Here is a 16784-nt window from a genome sequence, read left to right as displayed (position 1 = left end):
TTCTCAGATTTGAGGATGAAACCATAGTGAACTTTAGCAAAGCCGTTGCTAGGGGCAACTGCCAGGACCTGGAGGCGGAGTAAAGGATACAACAGCCAATCAGTAATCAAACAAGTAATCAAACAAGTAATGACACAGTGGAGGCCTTTTACAATTCAATCTCTCTGACTTTACCTGCTGTCAGTTAAAGTGACTGACAGGTGTCAATCCGTTCTCCACAGACAGACAGAGGTGTCAGTGACGAACGGGAAAATTCCTTTGTCAACAACACAAACTTCTTCCATATAAAATACAAAGACATACATGAACCTGGTAGAGAATATTCACATTGATCTGGTCTGTCGGACCAGCATGGTTCAGGTGTGTGGTGGGTTCTGTGTGGTTGGTTCAGGTGTGTGGTGGGTTCTGTGTGGTTGGTTCCAGTGTGTGGTTGGTTCCGGTGTGTGGTGGGTTCTGTGTGGTTGGTTCCGGTGTGTGGAGGGTTCCAGTGTGGTTGGTTCCAGTGTGTGATGGGTTCTGTGTGGTTGGTTCAGGTGTGTGGTGGGTTCTGTGTGGCTGGTTCGGGTGTGTGGAGGGTTCCAGTGTGTGGTGGGTTCTGTGTGGTTGGTTCAGGTGTGTGGTGGGTTCAGGTGTGTGATGGGTTCTGTGTGGTTAGTTCAGGTGTGTGGTGGGTTCTGTGTGGTTGGTTCCAGTGTGTGGTTGGTTCCGGTGTGTGGTGGGTTCTGTGTGGTTGGTTCCGGTGTGTGGTGGGTTCTGTGTGGTTGGTTCTGTGTGTGGTGGGTTCTGTGTGGTTGCATTGTTGTCCCAAAGCAAAACACTACAACACGAAGTCCTCCTGGATGTTTGTACCAGGATGATTCATTCATGTTTGCTGGCTATAACGTTATTGCTGTTTTAGTTCTTGTTTATGTTTTTTGTTTTTGTACTTGTTCATTTTTTATTAATTTCCCTTAAAGGAACTTCAATAAAAACTTAAATAAAAAAAATACAAATACATTTATTCAGTTGCAGGACTGCTCAAATCCACAACCGATCAACAATTCATACATCCATCCAAATATCTGTCTGTCTTTTACCTCTTCGTAGACCTTCCTGGCTCCCTTGTTGTCTCCTAGCAACAGGTAGGCTACGCCCAGGTCATTCTTCAGGGTGACGTCATCTGGAAAGATGTTTACCAACTTCTCCAGGGTAACCAGAGCCCCTCGCATCCGGCCTGAGAGAGAGAGGTGTGAAAGGCATATGTGTGAATGGGACAGAAGTCACCAAAGTCAGAGAGAGGTAGGACGATGGATGAATGGACAGACGGACGGACAGGCAGACAGACAGATGGACATGCTGTATTACCGAGGAACTGCTGTCTCTCTGCTCGTCTCTTAAGGGTGGTGCGGAGAAGGTCAGAGGTCACATCTGGGAGCTCGGCTGCCTCTCTGTAGGTGTTTATGGCCTTCTGGAGCAGGTCATTACTACGACGTTTCTCTGCCATGTCATCCTCTGCCTAAACACACACACACACACACACACACACACACACACACACACACACACACACACACACACACACACACAATCATAAAGAGTTCCACTAATGACGTCAGTAGTGACCACTTAACAAATAAATGAAGACTTTGGTGCGATAACACAACAACAGTAGGCTAATAATAACAGGTTAGCTCTCAGTACTGTGCTCTCAGCACCGTACCAAGGGGGAGAGCAACTCATCCTGCAGATGTAATACTGTAGTGTGGAGTTAGTAGTAGTAGTAGTTAAGGGCCAGGGGTCTTCAGTACCTGGGCTTTGCCAAAGCGAGCGCGAGGACTCTGTGGGTACTGCTGCACCAGCAAATCAAACGCTCTCAACGCCTCCTCCACTTTACCCTGAGGAAAGAAGGGAACATGTCAGTAACAAAGACTAAAGAGGCCAGTACCAAGACAGTGTTCTATTTTACCGACAACCACAACCAGCTAAACACCAGCGAAGGAGGTAGTTTAGCTTAGCTAGTTTAGCTAGTTTAGTAAGTGGTACTGGTTTAGCTAGTTTAGTAAGTGGTACTGGTTTGGGTAGTTTAGCTTAGGTAGTTTAGCTAGTTTAGTAAGTGGTACTGGTTTAGCTAGTTTAGTAAGTGGTATTGGTTTGGGTAGTTTAATAAGTGGTACTGGTTTAGCTAGTTTAGTAAGTGGTATTGGTTTGGGTAGTTTAGTAAGTGGTATTGCTTTATGTAGTTTAGTAAGTGGCACTGGTTTAGGTAGTTTAATACGTGGTACTGGTTTAGCTAGTTTAGTAAGTGGTATTGGTTTGGGTAGTTTAGTAAGTGGTATTGCTTTATGTAGTTTAGTAAGTGGCACTGGTTTAGGTAGTTTAATAAGTGGTATTGGTTTAGGTAGTTTAGTAAGTGGTACTGGTTTAGGTAGTTAGTCAGTAGTACTGGTTTAGCTAGTTTAATAAGTGGTATTGGTTTAGGTAGTTTAGTAAGTGGTATTGGTTTAGGTAGTTTAGTAAGTGGTATTGGTTTAGGTAGTTTAGTAAGTGGTATTAGTTTAGGTAGTTTAGTAAGTGGTACTGGTTTAGGTAGTTTAGTAAGTGGTATTGCTTTATGTAGTTTAGTAAGTGGTACTGGTTTAGGTAGTTTAGTAAGTGGTATTGCTTTATGTAGTTTAGTAAGTGGTATTGGTTTAGGTAGTTTAATAAGTGGTATTAGTTTAGGTAGTTTAGTAAGTGGTACTGGTTTAGGTAGTTTAGTAAGTGGTATTGGTTTGGGTAGTTTAGTAAGTGGTATTGGTTTGGGTAGTTTAGTAAGTGGTACTGGTTTAGGTAGTTTAGTAAGTGGTATTGGTTTAGGTAGTTTAATAAGCGGTACTGGTTTAGGTAGTTTAGTAAGTGGTACTGGTTTAGCTAGTTTAGTAAGTGGTATTGCTTTATGTAGTTTAGTAAGTGGTATTGGTTTAGGTAGTTTAGTAAGTGGTACTGGTTTAGGTAGTTTAGTAAGTGGTATTGCTTTATGTAGTTTAGTAAGTGGTACTGGTTTATGTAGTTTAGTAAGTGGTATTGGTTTAGGTAGTTTAGTAAGTGGTATTGGTTTGGGTAGTTTAGTAAGTGGTATTGCTTTATGTAGTTTAGTAAGTGGTATTGGTTTAGGTAGTTTAGTAAGTGGTATTGGTTTAGGTAGTTTAGTAAGTGGTATTAGTTTAGGTAGTTTAGTAAGTGGTACTGGTTTAGCTAGTTTAGAAAGTGGTATTGGTTTGGGTAGTTAGTCAGTAGTACTGGTTTAGGTAGTTTAATAAGTGGTACTGGTTTTGGTAGTTAAATCCTGACTGTCACATGGACCACAAAATCGACTGCCGTGTATCCTGATGCCCTCTAGCATGGATGAAGACATAAACTAGATGCCTGAGTTGGTCTTCAGTGTGACATGGCAGAGGGAGTTTGACATCACATCCTGTGTTGGTAAAGTTTGGTTGCTTTGAGTTTCATCCGGTTACCTTTTTACGAAGTTTCTCTGCAGCTTCAATCTCCGCTTTGATGGTTTTATCAAACTTATTGAACATCTTGGGCTTCTTAGTCTTTGCTGTAGGAAAAACAATAGCGGAGAGAGGGAGGGAGGGAGAGACATGTACGAGTCAGAGACAGACAAACAGAGATGAACAGAGAAAGGAGGAAAAGGGAGGAAAATCCTTAAAACCAATGGAGACAAATAGAGACAACAGAGAATATATATCAATACACATTACAGATGGAGTAACTAGAGTCTTTACCTTTCTCTTTGGTTTTCTCTTGTGCTGGGCTCTCAGTGGCTCCTGGACACAGAAGAGGACAGAAAATATTTTCCCCTCATAATTACAGCAAACCTTCGCTGTTCATATTCAACCAAGTGAAGCAAATCTACAGGAGTTTCTGAACGCTGAACTGGTGAATGTGTGTGTGTGTTTAGATGTATAAGTGTGCATGTTTTCTCACCCTGTGCCTTGGTGCCACTCTCTGTATCTCTGACCGACCCAGCTTGTGGTTCTGGTTGTGGTTCTGCTGAGGGTTCTACCTGTTTTTTCTCTGGAGGTGGCTGACTGTGAGGCGGGTCAGAGGGTTCTATCTCTTGGTCAGTTGGTTCTACTGCCGGTTCTGTTTGGGGCTCACTCGATTTTTCTGGCTCAGATTCTAAGAGAGGAGATTATAAATCCCAGAATGTGGTTAGACTGTCAGTCAGACAGGTTCTCAGACAGGCAGACAGCCAGACGGAGATGTCAGATGTAAGCATTACCCGCTTCCTGTGTAAATGTGGAGCTCGTGAGGTGTTGTTCTGACGCCACTACATAACGAAGAGAAATAAAATGACTCATGACTTTGCGGTATTATAACCAGCCACTACTAGGGCTAACATCACACAGTATGAGAAACAACCACTGTTTATCCTCACCATTCCCACAGTTAGCCCCCAGAGCTAATTCTGCTAAACATTTTACTACTTAAACTCACTGGAAGTTGTTTCTTCATGTCATCTGTGTCTGTTGGCTGTCGTTCTCTCGTTCATCTAAACTAAGCTGACACCAACACCAACACTAAAACTAAACTAAACCTAAGGTACAGTGAGAGTGAAGTAAGCGGCGCTACATTAAAGGACAACAGCAGACATAGCCGTGTAAAGAGCAGATGCTAGCTGGTGAGTGGATGCTAGCTGGTGTCTGTCTGACTCACCAACAGTCTCCTCTGGTGTCTCCTCTGCTAGCAGCACTGAAACCAGAGATCAAACAAACCTCATTCACACGGATGACAAATTTCACTCTTTTATCTACTTCTTTTTTTAATAAAATTTCCCCCTTTTTTCCCCAGTCGTACCCGGCCAATTACCCCACTCTTCCGAGCCGTCCCGGTCTCTGCTCCACCCCCTCTGCTGAGCCGGGGAGGGCTGCAGACTACCACATGCCTCCTCCCATACATGTGGGGTCACCAGCCACTTCTTTTCACCTGACAGTGAGGAGTTTCACCAGGGGGACGTAGCGCGTGGGAGGATCACGCTATTCCCCCCAGTTCACCCTCACCCCTGAACAGGCGCCCCGAACAACCAGAGGAGGCGCTAGTGCAGTGACCAGGACACATACCCACATCCGGCTTCCCACCCGCAGACATGGCCGACTGTTTCTGTAGGGACGCCCGACCAAGCCGGAGGCAACACGGGGATTCGAACCGGTGATCCCTGTGTTGGTAGACAATGGAGTAGACTGCTACGCTACCCTGAGGACGCCCCGGCCCCCTCATTTCTGCCTAAGAGCTGCACGACAGCCAGTATGAACCAATAGAGATGCCGGCTTGCAAAGACCTCTCCTGATTGGCTGATGAGGAGCAGGTACAGACAAAAAGTTCTGTCTGTGTTTTCTGCATGTTGGCAGCCATGCAGACCGACTTTATTTCTCAGGGCATCTACTTACTTGATAGCTGTCGAGATGTAGAAAGAGTCTGAACAAGTGTTATAAAAAGTTTTCTAACTTAACATCACCGGTGGACACTTGAATCATAGTGAGGCTTTGACGTCTCACCTCCAGTGGTGTCAATGGCGTTTTCCTCCTTCTCTGAAACAGAGAGACGACAGACGTCAGACACCCTCCAGACCGTCTACACACCCAGCAAAGCAAGATTTGGAGAGAAGACAAGAGAGTGGAAAGAGGATGGAGAGAGAGAAAGAGAGAAAGAGAGAAAGATAAAGAGACAATGACAGAGGATGAGGGAGGTGGCGAAGGCGAGAGAGACACTGTAGAGAAAGAGAGACAGTGACAGAGGAAGAGAGAAAGAGATGTATCGGGGAAGGAAGGGAGAGTCAGATGGATGTGTGGAGGTATGGAGAGAGTAGGTGGGGTGATGTACTGACCATATGGGTGTCCACTGTCCACGTGGTGATAATCTGCAAGAAATATTCAACATGAAGCCGTTATTCCAAAGCCACCGAAACATTGACTTTAGGATTTGTGATGGTACTGATGAGACTGAGGGATGAAGGGATGAATAACGGTACTGATGAGACTGAGGGATGAAGGGATGAAGGAATGAATAATGGTACTGATGAGACTGAGGGATGAAGGAACGAATAACGGTACTGATGAGACTGAGGGATGAGGGAATGAATAACGGTACTGATGAGACTGAGGGATGAAGGAATAAATAACGGTACTGATGAGACTGAGGGATGAAGGAACGAATAACGATACTGATGAGACTGAGGGATGAAGGAATGAATAACGGTACTGATGAGACTGAGGGATGAAGGAACGAATAACGATACTGATGAGACTGAGGGATGAAGGAATAAATAACGGTACTGATGAGACTGAGGGATGAAGGAACGAATAACGATACTGATGAGACTGAGGGATGAAGGAATAAATAACGGTACTGATGAGACTGAGGGATGAAGGAATGAATAATGGTACTGATGAGACTGAGGGATGAAGGGATGAAGGAATGAATAATGGTACTGATGAGACTGAGGGATGAAGGAACGAATAACGGTACTGATGAGACTGAGGGATGAGGGAATGAATAACGGTACTGATGAGACTGAGGGATGAAGGAATGAATAACGGTACTGATGAGACTGAGGGATGAAGGAATGAATAACGGTACTGATGAGACTGAGGGATGAAGGAATGAATAATGGTACTGATGAGACTGAGGGATGAAGGAATGAAGGAATGAATAACTGAATCTAATTCAAATTCCTCAGGACTGGAATTATCAAAATGTGATGAGGCAGAACGCTAGGATGTCATCTTTTCTATGAAATTACAAGTTTGGTCTCCAGAGAGAGATAACTATCTTCGTTATCATCTTCACCATCATCATCATCACCATCATGTGACAACGGGTCTCACAAATTGTCCTTGTAATGGCCAAACGATTTATATTCATTTGTTCACTTACTAAACCTGTCTGACTCAATTGCTAGTCCCGGTGGGGCTAGAATCTAATCCCAGCATGCAATAGGCACGCCAAACAGGTTGCCACTTGGCAGACTCACACACACACACACACACACACACACACACACACACAACATTCATACCTTCTTGTAGTTCAAATTCACCCAACATATATTGAAAAAAAGGGGGGGATCACACAAACAGAACAGCTTGTATCCACACCACTGGCCTCTTACTGAGATTAATTCATTGATTAATAATTAATATAGTTATTAATGTAAATTAATTATTAAGTTTTTATTATTATTAGTAACTATTATTAGTAAATTATTTTAACCAATAATAATTATTAATTATAATACTACTTGTTGTAAAATGTATTAATGAATTTATTAATTACTGATTAATTACTCTAGTTACATATATTATAATATATATAAATAGAGTAATTAATCATCAACAATTGTCATTATTACAATAACAATAATAATAATAATAACAATAATATTAATGATAATAATTATCATTTGTTTAACAGGAATGTATTGACACACTCTTTTTAACTAACCTGCCACAAATTCATCTTCCACCATCGCAGGGAGAGGGACCGCCGCTGGAGAGAGACACAGAGGTTAGAGAACACACACACACACACACACACACACACACACACACACGCACACACATACACACACACACACACACACACACACACACACACACACACACACAGGAAGTGTATGTAATACGGTGGGCGTGGCCAGGCAGATGTGAAGGTGAGAATGAGTAAAGATTAACTGAAGGCAACAACCAGCTGATGAGAGACACACAGACAGGCTGTGATGCTGCCACGACAACCAACAACCAATAGAAACCAAAACCCACAGACAGGACCACAAGCTAATGCTACGTGACTTCTGGTGGTGCAGATGGCTAGAGGTTAGTGTTACATCACTCCTGACTGGTGGTTAATGTGACATGGCTTGTGATATGCAGAGCTGGTACTGTTGGTACAGTCCTCCATGTACTGTGACTCCATGTTGGAAATATTGTTGGTTGCTGTGTCTGTAGTGGTAGTCTGTAGTCTTCTGCCATAGTCCATACGTGGATGCAGTCATGTTCCCAGATACAACACACACACACACACACACACACACATGAAAGAGTGGACTGGACAGCCAACCGCCCATCTCAGCAGCATGCACCAGACCAAGACAGAAGAGAAGCTCTGAGTACAACGGTTGCCGGGGAGATGGATAACATGCAGCAGCTTGTCATCTGAATGAGGGACAGGACAAACCTTGGATATCAAATTCCACATCCTGAGATCCATAAACTGGTAGGCAGAGAGAGGCAAGGCAACCATGTTAGATTCATTACGGACACATGACAGACGTTAATGTGGTGCTGCTCTCCAGCAAGGCTTAAAGTGAGGACAGACTGATGCAAAGGCGCAATCACACATCACAGCACACGTGGTGAACGTGGTGAACGGCAACACAGACACAGCATGGACTTTCATCCCAGACAAGTGAAAAGGCTGAACAGTCACACAACATCACCGCTGTTTAGCGACATGAACCAGGTGCCGGGAGAACCATCAGGTTTTCATTCCAACCAGACAGGAAACCAGTGGGTTTCAGTGACGGGTCCGTCCTTTGTCCTTCGCTTGTTGGCTGGGAGAGCTGGCGCTGGATCGGCTGGGAGGGCTTGGTCTGCTGCGCCCAGGGACCGCGGCCCCTGCCCAGAGCTGTGCACGAGGAGATAACAGCGAGGGCGGTCCGACAGGCTGCGGAAGCCGGGCAGGCTAAGCTAACTGCTAGCCCATGCAGACTGGCAGTGCCGAGAACACCGAGGGCGGTGTGGCGGCGGCCTCACCTGGCGTTGACTGGTGTTTCTGATGTTGGCGTGTGGAGTGTGGGGAGGTGTGTCCAGGGTGTCTGGCTGGGAGAGCTGGCGCTGGATCGGCTGGGAGGGCTTGGTCTGCTGCGCCCAGGGACCGCGGCCCCTGCCCAGAGCTGTGCACGAGGAGATAACAGCGAGGGCGGTCTGACAGGACGCGTAATCCGGGCAGGCTAAGCTAACTGCTAGCCCAGTGGACAGTGATGTTTTTGTTTGTTTAGCTTGGATACATGTGTTAGTCTGAATGTGTGTGTCCTTGTAGTTCTTGACTGTGTGTTTGTGTGTATGTTGTGCTGCTGTGGGCTGGGCCAAACGGCATGTCGTTTCCCTTCATGTGCGCAAGTACATGAGGTGAAATGACAAACGAAGTGTCCCTGGTTCCTCCCTGTCTCGTTAGAGGCTCTTTAAGAAGGGAGGGACACTGTCTGGCTGGAATGAAAAGCTGCAGACTCCAAACTCCACCGGGACATCGGTATCAGCTGAAGGTCCACCATGTAAATGGGGCGTGGGTCCTGCTGCAGCTTCACCTGCGATGAGACGGCTTTGGAGGAATGAACATGTTTTCCCTACAGAAGCAGAGTATGAACCAACCCAGAGGAGGCCAGCCTTCATACAACAGAGGTCGCACCTGGCACCTCGTTGTTGCTCTAAACAGGAGTGGCGACACTTTCTCAGGGTCATCTGGTGTGACACATGGGTTCTAGATGACATATTCACTCAGGTTGGGAGCTCTTGACATGTGAATGAAGGTTGGTTTAATTTCATTGTTGACTGCTATGAAGGAGGCAGCAGTCTGGACCTGAGACGAGTTGTCTTGTGGCTGATTTGAACTTCAGACAGATTCAATCTAGGGTTCCCAACCAGATCACTACTACAGCTCCTTCTGTCAGCCATCAACAACCACATAACCATAACCTGTCAGTCATAACCTGTCACTCATCAATAACCACATAACCATTACCTGTCAGTCATGACCTGTCACTCATCAATAACCACATAAGCATTACCTGTCAGTCATAACCTGTCACTCATCAATAACCACATAACCATTACCTGTCAGTCATCAATAACCAAATAAACATAACCTGTCAGTCATAACCTCTCACTCATCAATAACCACATAACCATTACCTGTCAGTCATAACCTGTCACTCATCAATAACTACATAACCATAACCTGTCAGTCATAACCTGTCACTCATCAATAACCACATAAACATAACCTGTCAGTCATAACCTGTCACTCATCAATAACTACATAACCATAACCTGTCAGTCATAACCTGTCACTCATCAATAACCACATAACCTCTCAGTCATAACCTGTCACTCATCAATAACCACATAACCATTACCTGTCAGTCATAACCTGTCACTCATCAATAACCACATAAACATAACCTGTCAGTCATAACCCGTCACTCATCAAAAACCACATAAACATAACCTGTCACTCATAACCTCTCACTCATCAATAACCACATAAACACAACCTGTCAGTCATAACCTGTCACTCATCAATAACTACATAACCATAACCTGTCAGTCATAACCTGCCACTCATCAATAACCACATAACCATTACCTGTCAGTCATAACCTGTCACTCATCAATAACCACATAACCTGTCAGTCATAACATGTCACTCATCAATAACCACATAACCTGTCAGTCATAACCTGTCACTCATCAATAACCACATAACCATAACCTGTCAGTCATAACCTGTCAGTCATAACCTGTCACTCATCAATAACCACATAACCACAACCTGTCAGTCATCAATAACCAAATAAACATAACCTGTCAGTCATAACCTCTCACTCATCAATAACCACATAAACACAACCTGTCAGTCATCAATAACCAAATAAACATAACCTGTCAGTCATAACCTCTCACTCATCAATAACCACATAAACACAACCTGTCAGTCATAACCTGTCACTCATCAATAACTACATAACCATAACCTGTCAGTCATAACCTGCCACTCATCAATAACCACATAACCATTACCTGTCAGTCATAACCTGTCACTCATCAATAACCACATAACCTGTCAGTCATAACATGTCACTCATCAATAACCACATAACCTGTCAGTCATAACCTGTCACTCATCAATAACCACATAACCATAGCCTGTCAGTCATAACCTGTCAGTCATAACCTGTCACTCAACAATAACCACATAACCACAACCTGTCAGTCATCAATAACCAAATAAACATAACCTGTCAGTCATAACCTCTCACTCATCAATAACCACATAAACACAACCTGTCAGTCATCAATAACCAAATAAACATAACCTGTCAGTCATAACCTCTCACTCATCAATAACCACATAAACACAACCTGTCAGTCATAACCTGTCACTCATCAATAACTACATAACCATAACCTGTCAGTCATAACCTGTCACTCATCAATAACCACATAACCATTACCTGTCAGTCATAACCTCTCACTCATCAATACCCACATAACATTACCTGTCAGTCATAACCTGTCACTCATCAATAACTACATAACCATAACCTGTCAGTCATAACCTGTCACTCATCAATAACTACATAACCATAACCTGTCAGTCATAACCTCTCACTCATCAATAACCACATAACCATTACCTGTCAGTCATAACCTGTCATCCATCAATAACCACATAACCATAACCTGTCAGTCATAACCTGTCACTCATCAATAACCACATAACCTGTCAGTCATAACCTGTCACTAACCAATAACCACATAACCATAACCTGTCAGTCATAACCTGTCACTAACCAATAACCACATAACCATAACCTGTCAGTCATAACCTGTCACTCATCAATAACCACATAACCATAACCCTTCAGTCATAACCTGCCACTCATCAATAACCACATAACCATAACCTGTCAGTCATAACCTGTCAGTCATCAATAACCACAGCCGTGTTGCTGCTACTATGACTATCATCAATGCGTCCTGCATAATGAAGGCTGACAGACTGGTAACGTAACAGTAAATTATAAAAGGCCCCAAAAGTTCAAAGATGGACAATTAAGGAAGAGGAAGACTGGTAGACACAGAGAGAGAGACACAGAGACACACACACACACACAGACACACACACAGAGGAAAAAACTAATTGTTTAATTTACCTTCCTCATCTTCACCAGGTGTGGAGATACTCTCTAAAAAGGTCAGATTTAAATGAATAGGAATGCAGAACAGAGAGACAGGCAGACTAACTGGCAGATTTAATCTGATTATGATGATTAACAGAGAGACAGGCAGAATAACTGGCAGATTTAATCTGATTATGATGATCAACAAAGAGACAGGCAGACTAGCTGGCAGATTTAATCTGATTATGATGATTAACAGAGAGACAGGCAGACTAACTGGCAGATTTAATCTGATTATGATGATTAACAGAGAGACAGGCAGAATAACTGGCAGATTTAATCTGATTATGATGATTAACAGAGAGACAGGCAGACTAACTGGCAGATTTAATCTGATTATGATGATTAACAGAGAGACAGGCAGACTAACTGGCAGATTTAATCTGATTATGATGATTAACAGAGAGACAGGCAGAATAACTGGCAGATTTAATCTGATTATGATGATTAACAGAGAGACAGGCAGACTAAATGGCAGATTTAATCTGATTATGATGATTAACAGAGAGACAGGCAGACTAACTGGCAGATTTAATCTGATTATGATGATTAACAGAGAGACAGGCAGAATAACTGGCAGATTTAATCTGATTATGATGATTAACAGAGAGACAGGCAGACTAACTGGCAGATTTAATCTGATTATGATTACCAGAGAGACAGGCAGACTAACTGGCAGATTTAATCTGATTATGATGATTACCAGAGAGACAGGCAGACTAATTGGCAGATTTAATCTGATTATGATGATTAACAGAGAGACAGGCAGACTAACTGGCAGATTTAATCCGATTACATGCTTGTGATCTTAATCACATCACTTTATCCAGTGTGCAAGTTCAATTCATTAGGAACCTTGAATGTAAATGTGATTAATGTGATATGTTTCTTCATATGCATACAGCTGTGTGAGTAAACACACACACACACACACACACACACACACCCACCCACCTGTGGCAGCGAGAGTGTTGGGGGAGGTGGCTTCTACTGGTCCTGCCCACCCTGGTTCTAAGGCCTGTTCACTGGTAAAGCCAGGCTCTGCAGATTTCTCATTGGTCCCTTTAATTACAAAAATAAAAAATAAAGAAATGCTGCCAGAATATTCAGCCATCACAGGAAAGTGAGACCTACTGGGAGTCATCAAACACAGCGTCTATCTGCTCATTTCTATTTGAATTAGTTCCTCTTGCTCTGATTTATATCATATTGATTCATGCCTCTGAACTAAGGTTGTCTCGATCCGATCTGAAAGACTGGTATCGGGGCCTTGTATAACCGATCGTTATCAGCTATACTGAGCACAAACCTGAGCCCGATGCTTCGTTTTACATCAGCTGCCACACGGGTGTCATAAACACAGCGCACAATTTGTGGCTGGACGGGGAAGCGTACTCTGGCACACCTGCAGCTACAACGTGTGCCGCTGGGAAACACTTTAAATTGGTAGATTAAAGCCGTCCAACATGCACTTGTAAAGTCTGCAAAGCAAGCATTTCCTGGGGCTGCGTTCAACACTACCAACTGACACAACGCCTAACAAATAAAACACAACAGAGTGAGTTCAGCCGGGTAACGCAGGCCAAGCTGCTCCGAAGCGACAGACATTTGGTTATGTGGCTGAAAAAGAAATGAAAACCAAAGAGGGCCACGAAGTGGGACTGGGATAAGAGCTGTATAAAAGTTTATTTAGTTTGTGATCTTGTTAAAAAAGAACTATGAAGGAACAGCTTGGATGCACTGCAGAGCTATTCAGCCGTCAACATCGACACCTGGGATTGACAGCTGTAATGTACTTGAGGTGTGCGCTGTGCAGCTGTACGATCAAGGAACACACAAGTATCGGACCGGGAGGGGGGGGGGGGGGCGCCAGCAGATACTCGGTACTAAATGACTCACATCAGGGGCAACAAACCGTGCTTGGGACATGCCCACGGTGAACAGCAGGAGGGCAGCAGTGCCTTTAGCCCTCCTGCTGTGGAGGCTCGGGTCAACGTCCCGGTTCTGGCTGCTGGTTGGGAATGAGGTTAAACACCGACAGCCCGTTTCAGGTGTCAGGTAAAACACACTTTATTTGTCCGGGGACAACAGACAGTGAGAGCTGATATCCCAACGGGTAATACAAGCCTCTATTTTCTTATATCACCTACTGGGTGTGTCTGTGTGTGTGTGTCTTTGTGTGTGTGTGTGTCTGTGTGTGTGTGTGTGCTCATTCTCACCTGTGTCAGCCGCAGGTGTCTCTCTCACGGTTGGTCTTTCCGTCTCTTTCAGACCTGTTGATTGGTTTAAAGTTCATTTATAAAAATCGGACACCTTATCTCCCCCCCTCCCCCCTCTCTATCTCACACACACACACACACACACACACTGTCTTGTTCCTCACAATCACACATCATCCCCTTTTCATAGAAGGACCAAGTTACCCACAAGTTCTACAGTCCTAAAGTCCCCCATGTCTTCCACAGGTATGCTGTTCTTCAGGTGTGTGATGCTGTTCTTCAGGTGTGTGATGCTGTTCCTCAGGTGTGTGATGCTGTTCCTCAGGTGTGTGATGCTGTTCCTCAGGTGTGTGATGCTGTTCCTCAGGTGTGTGATAGTGTTCTACAGGTGTGTTGCTGTTCTACAGGTGTGTTGCTGTTCTACAGGTGTGTGATAGTGTTCTACAGGTGTGATGCTGTTCTACAGGTGTGTTGCTGTTCTACAGGTGTGTGATAGTGTTCTACAGGTGTGACGCTGTTCTACAGGTGTGTGATAGTGTTCTACAGGTGTGTGATAGTGTTCTACAGGTGTGTGATAGTGTTCTACAGGTGTGTGATAGTGTTCTACAGGTGTTCTACAGGAGTGTGATGCTGTTCTACAGGTGTGTGATAGTGTTCTACAGGTGTGATGCTGTTCTACAGGTGTGTGATGCTGTTCTACAGGTGTGTGATAGTGTTCTTCAGGTGTGTGATGCAGTTCTACAGGTATGTGATGCTGTTCTACAGGTGTGTGATGCAGTTCTACAGGAGTGTGATGCAGTTCTACTGGTGTGTGATGCAGTTCTACAGGAGTGTGATAGTGTTCTACAGGTGTGTGATGCAGTTCTACAGGAGTGTGATGCTGTTCTACAGGTGTGTGATGCAGTTCTACAGGTGTGATGCTGTTCTACAGGTGTGTGATGCTGTTCTACAGGTGTGTGATAGTGTTCTTCAGGTGTGTGATGCAGTTCTACAGGTGTGTGATGCAGTTCTACAGGTGTGTGATGCAGTTCTACAGGTATGTGATGCAGTTCTACAGGTATGTGATGCTGTTCTACAGGAGTGTGATGCAGTTCTACTGGTGTGTGATGCAGTTCTACAGGTATGTGATGCAGTTCTACAGGTATGTGAAGCAGTTCTACAGGTGTGTGATGTAGTTCTACTGGTGTGTGATGCAGTTCTACAGGTGTGTGATGCAGTTCTACAGGTGTGTGATGCAGTTCTACAGGTATGTGAAGCAGTTCTACAGGTGTGATGCAGTTCTACAGGTGTGTGAAGCAGTTCTACAGGTGTGATGCTGTTCTACAGGTGTGTGATGCTGTTCTACAGGTGTGTGATAGTGTTCTTCAGGTATGTGATGCAGTTCTACAGGTATGTGAAGCAGTTCTACAGGTGTGTGATGCAGTTCTACAGGTGTGTGATGCAGTTCTACAGGTGTGTGACGGGACAGGTACTGTGTACCAGCCAGCGGCGTAACTTCCTGCTTCAGGGCCAGCACAGCTTGTATGATGCTGAAGTAGCTCCAGCAGCTGCTGTGTGACTACCTGAGAGTAACGTGATGGGACTTTATCGGAGAACCTCCAACCAGACATGACGAACACACGGACCAACACAAGAAATCCATGAAGAAAGGATGACGAGAGAAAGGCCGCGTGTGAGGGGTTACAGCTGGTTTAACAGTGCCTTCATGGTTCCTGCTGGACCACGTGGATGTGACTGTCGAGGGGAAGCCTTGAATCACATGACAGACAGCTTCAGCCGAGCCGACGTGAACATTACCGACTTCTGCTCACCGCCAACACAACCACACGTACGGTGTGTCTGATCCCATTCTCCACCTCGAGCATCACCTAACCTGTCTGTGCTGCACGTTGGACTGTGACGTCCTCTCCTACACGTAGACCAGGAAGAAGGAGCAGAAACTACACCAACGCAAAAGAAAACTTTATTTTACTTCATTAAAGACTTTTGACACTCTCAAGGTGAAATGTTCTTTTTCAGGTCGCTGATCTTCTGACGCGAGTCAACACAAGACGACCTCTTGATCTTTAGCACCGGCAGCTGACGTGTGAGGAAGACGGAGGAGGAGGAAGAGGCAGTTTCACATCACTAACACACCATGCCACAACCCCACCAGACCTGCCTGACCTTTCACTTCCTCCCATATACTTCTGGCCTGACCCGTTGCTGCTCCACCCCCTCTGCCGATCCGGGGAGGGCTGCAGACTACCACATGCCTCCTCCCATACATGTGGAGTCACCAGCCGCTTCTTTTCACCTGACAGTGAGGAGTTTCACCAGGGGGATGTAGCGCGTGGGAGGATCACGCGTGGGAGGCGCCAGTGCAGCGACCAGGACACATACCCACATCCGGCTTCCCACCCGCAGACACGGCCAGTTGTGTGTGTAGGGACGCCCGACCAAGCCGGAGGCAAGACGGGATTCAGACCGGAGATCCCCGTGTTGGCGGGCAACAGAACAGACCGTGACACACTTCTAAAACCATCGCCGTCCATGAAGAAGATGTGACTTAGTTTCACACGTCACACATCATCATAGGGTTC

The 16784-nt window shown here is 44.8% G+C and overlaps 1 protein-coding gene across 2 annotated transcripts in view; it reads right to left on the bottom strand.

The window, feature by feature from the left end:
- unm_hu7910 (un-named hu7910) overlaps positions 1 to 16784 on the bottom strand; it is a 51066-nt gene that overhangs the window by 7389 nt on the left and 26893 nt on the right. The window contains exons 5-20 of one of the 2 annotated variants that reach the window (XM_056299017.1): positions 14203 to 14256; positions 12938 to 13045; positions 11957 to 11989; positions 8200 to 8235; positions 7468 to 7512; positions 5852 to 5884; positions 5523 to 5555; positions 4684 to 4719; positions 4250 to 4297; positions 3952 to 4146; positions 3750 to 3791; positions 3477 to 3562; positions 1788 to 1874; positions 1345 to 1495; positions 1077 to 1213; positions 1 to 68 (exon numbers count right to left, since the gene is read on the bottom strand). The exon at positions 1 to 68 is cut by the window's left edge and continues 31 nt beyond it. In XM_056299017.1, coding sequence (XP_056154992.1) covers positions 1 to 68; positions 1077 to 1213; positions 1345 to 1495; positions 1788 to 1874; positions 3477 to 3562; positions 3750 to 3791; positions 3952 to 4146; positions 4250 to 4297; positions 4684 to 4719; positions 5523 to 5555; positions 5852 to 5884; positions 7468 to 7512; positions 8200 to 8235; positions 11957 to 11989; positions 12938 to 13045; positions 14203 to 14256 — 1192 coding nt within the window. The remainder of the gene's footprint in view (positions 69 to 1076; positions 1214 to 1344; positions 1496 to 1787; positions 1875 to 3476; positions 3563 to 3749; positions 3792 to 3951; positions 4147 to 4249; positions 4298 to 4683; positions 4720 to 5522; positions 5556 to 5851; positions 5885 to 7467; positions 7513 to 8199; positions 8236 to 11956; positions 11990 to 12937; positions 13046 to 14202; positions 14257 to 16784) is intronic. The other variant, XM_056299019.1, reaches the window with a different exon arrangement.

This window comes from Lampris incognitus, chromosome 19, assembly GCF_029633865.1.
Source record: "Lampris incognitus isolate fLamInc1 chromosome 19, fLamInc1.hap2, whole genome shotgun sequence".
NCBI classification, from domain to species: domain Eukaryota; kingdom Metazoa; phylum Chordata; class Actinopteri; order Lampriformes; family Lampridae; genus Lampris; species Lampris incognitus.
Note: the sequence above shows the minus strand (reverse complement) of the source record. Positions and strands in the feature narration are given on the sequence as shown.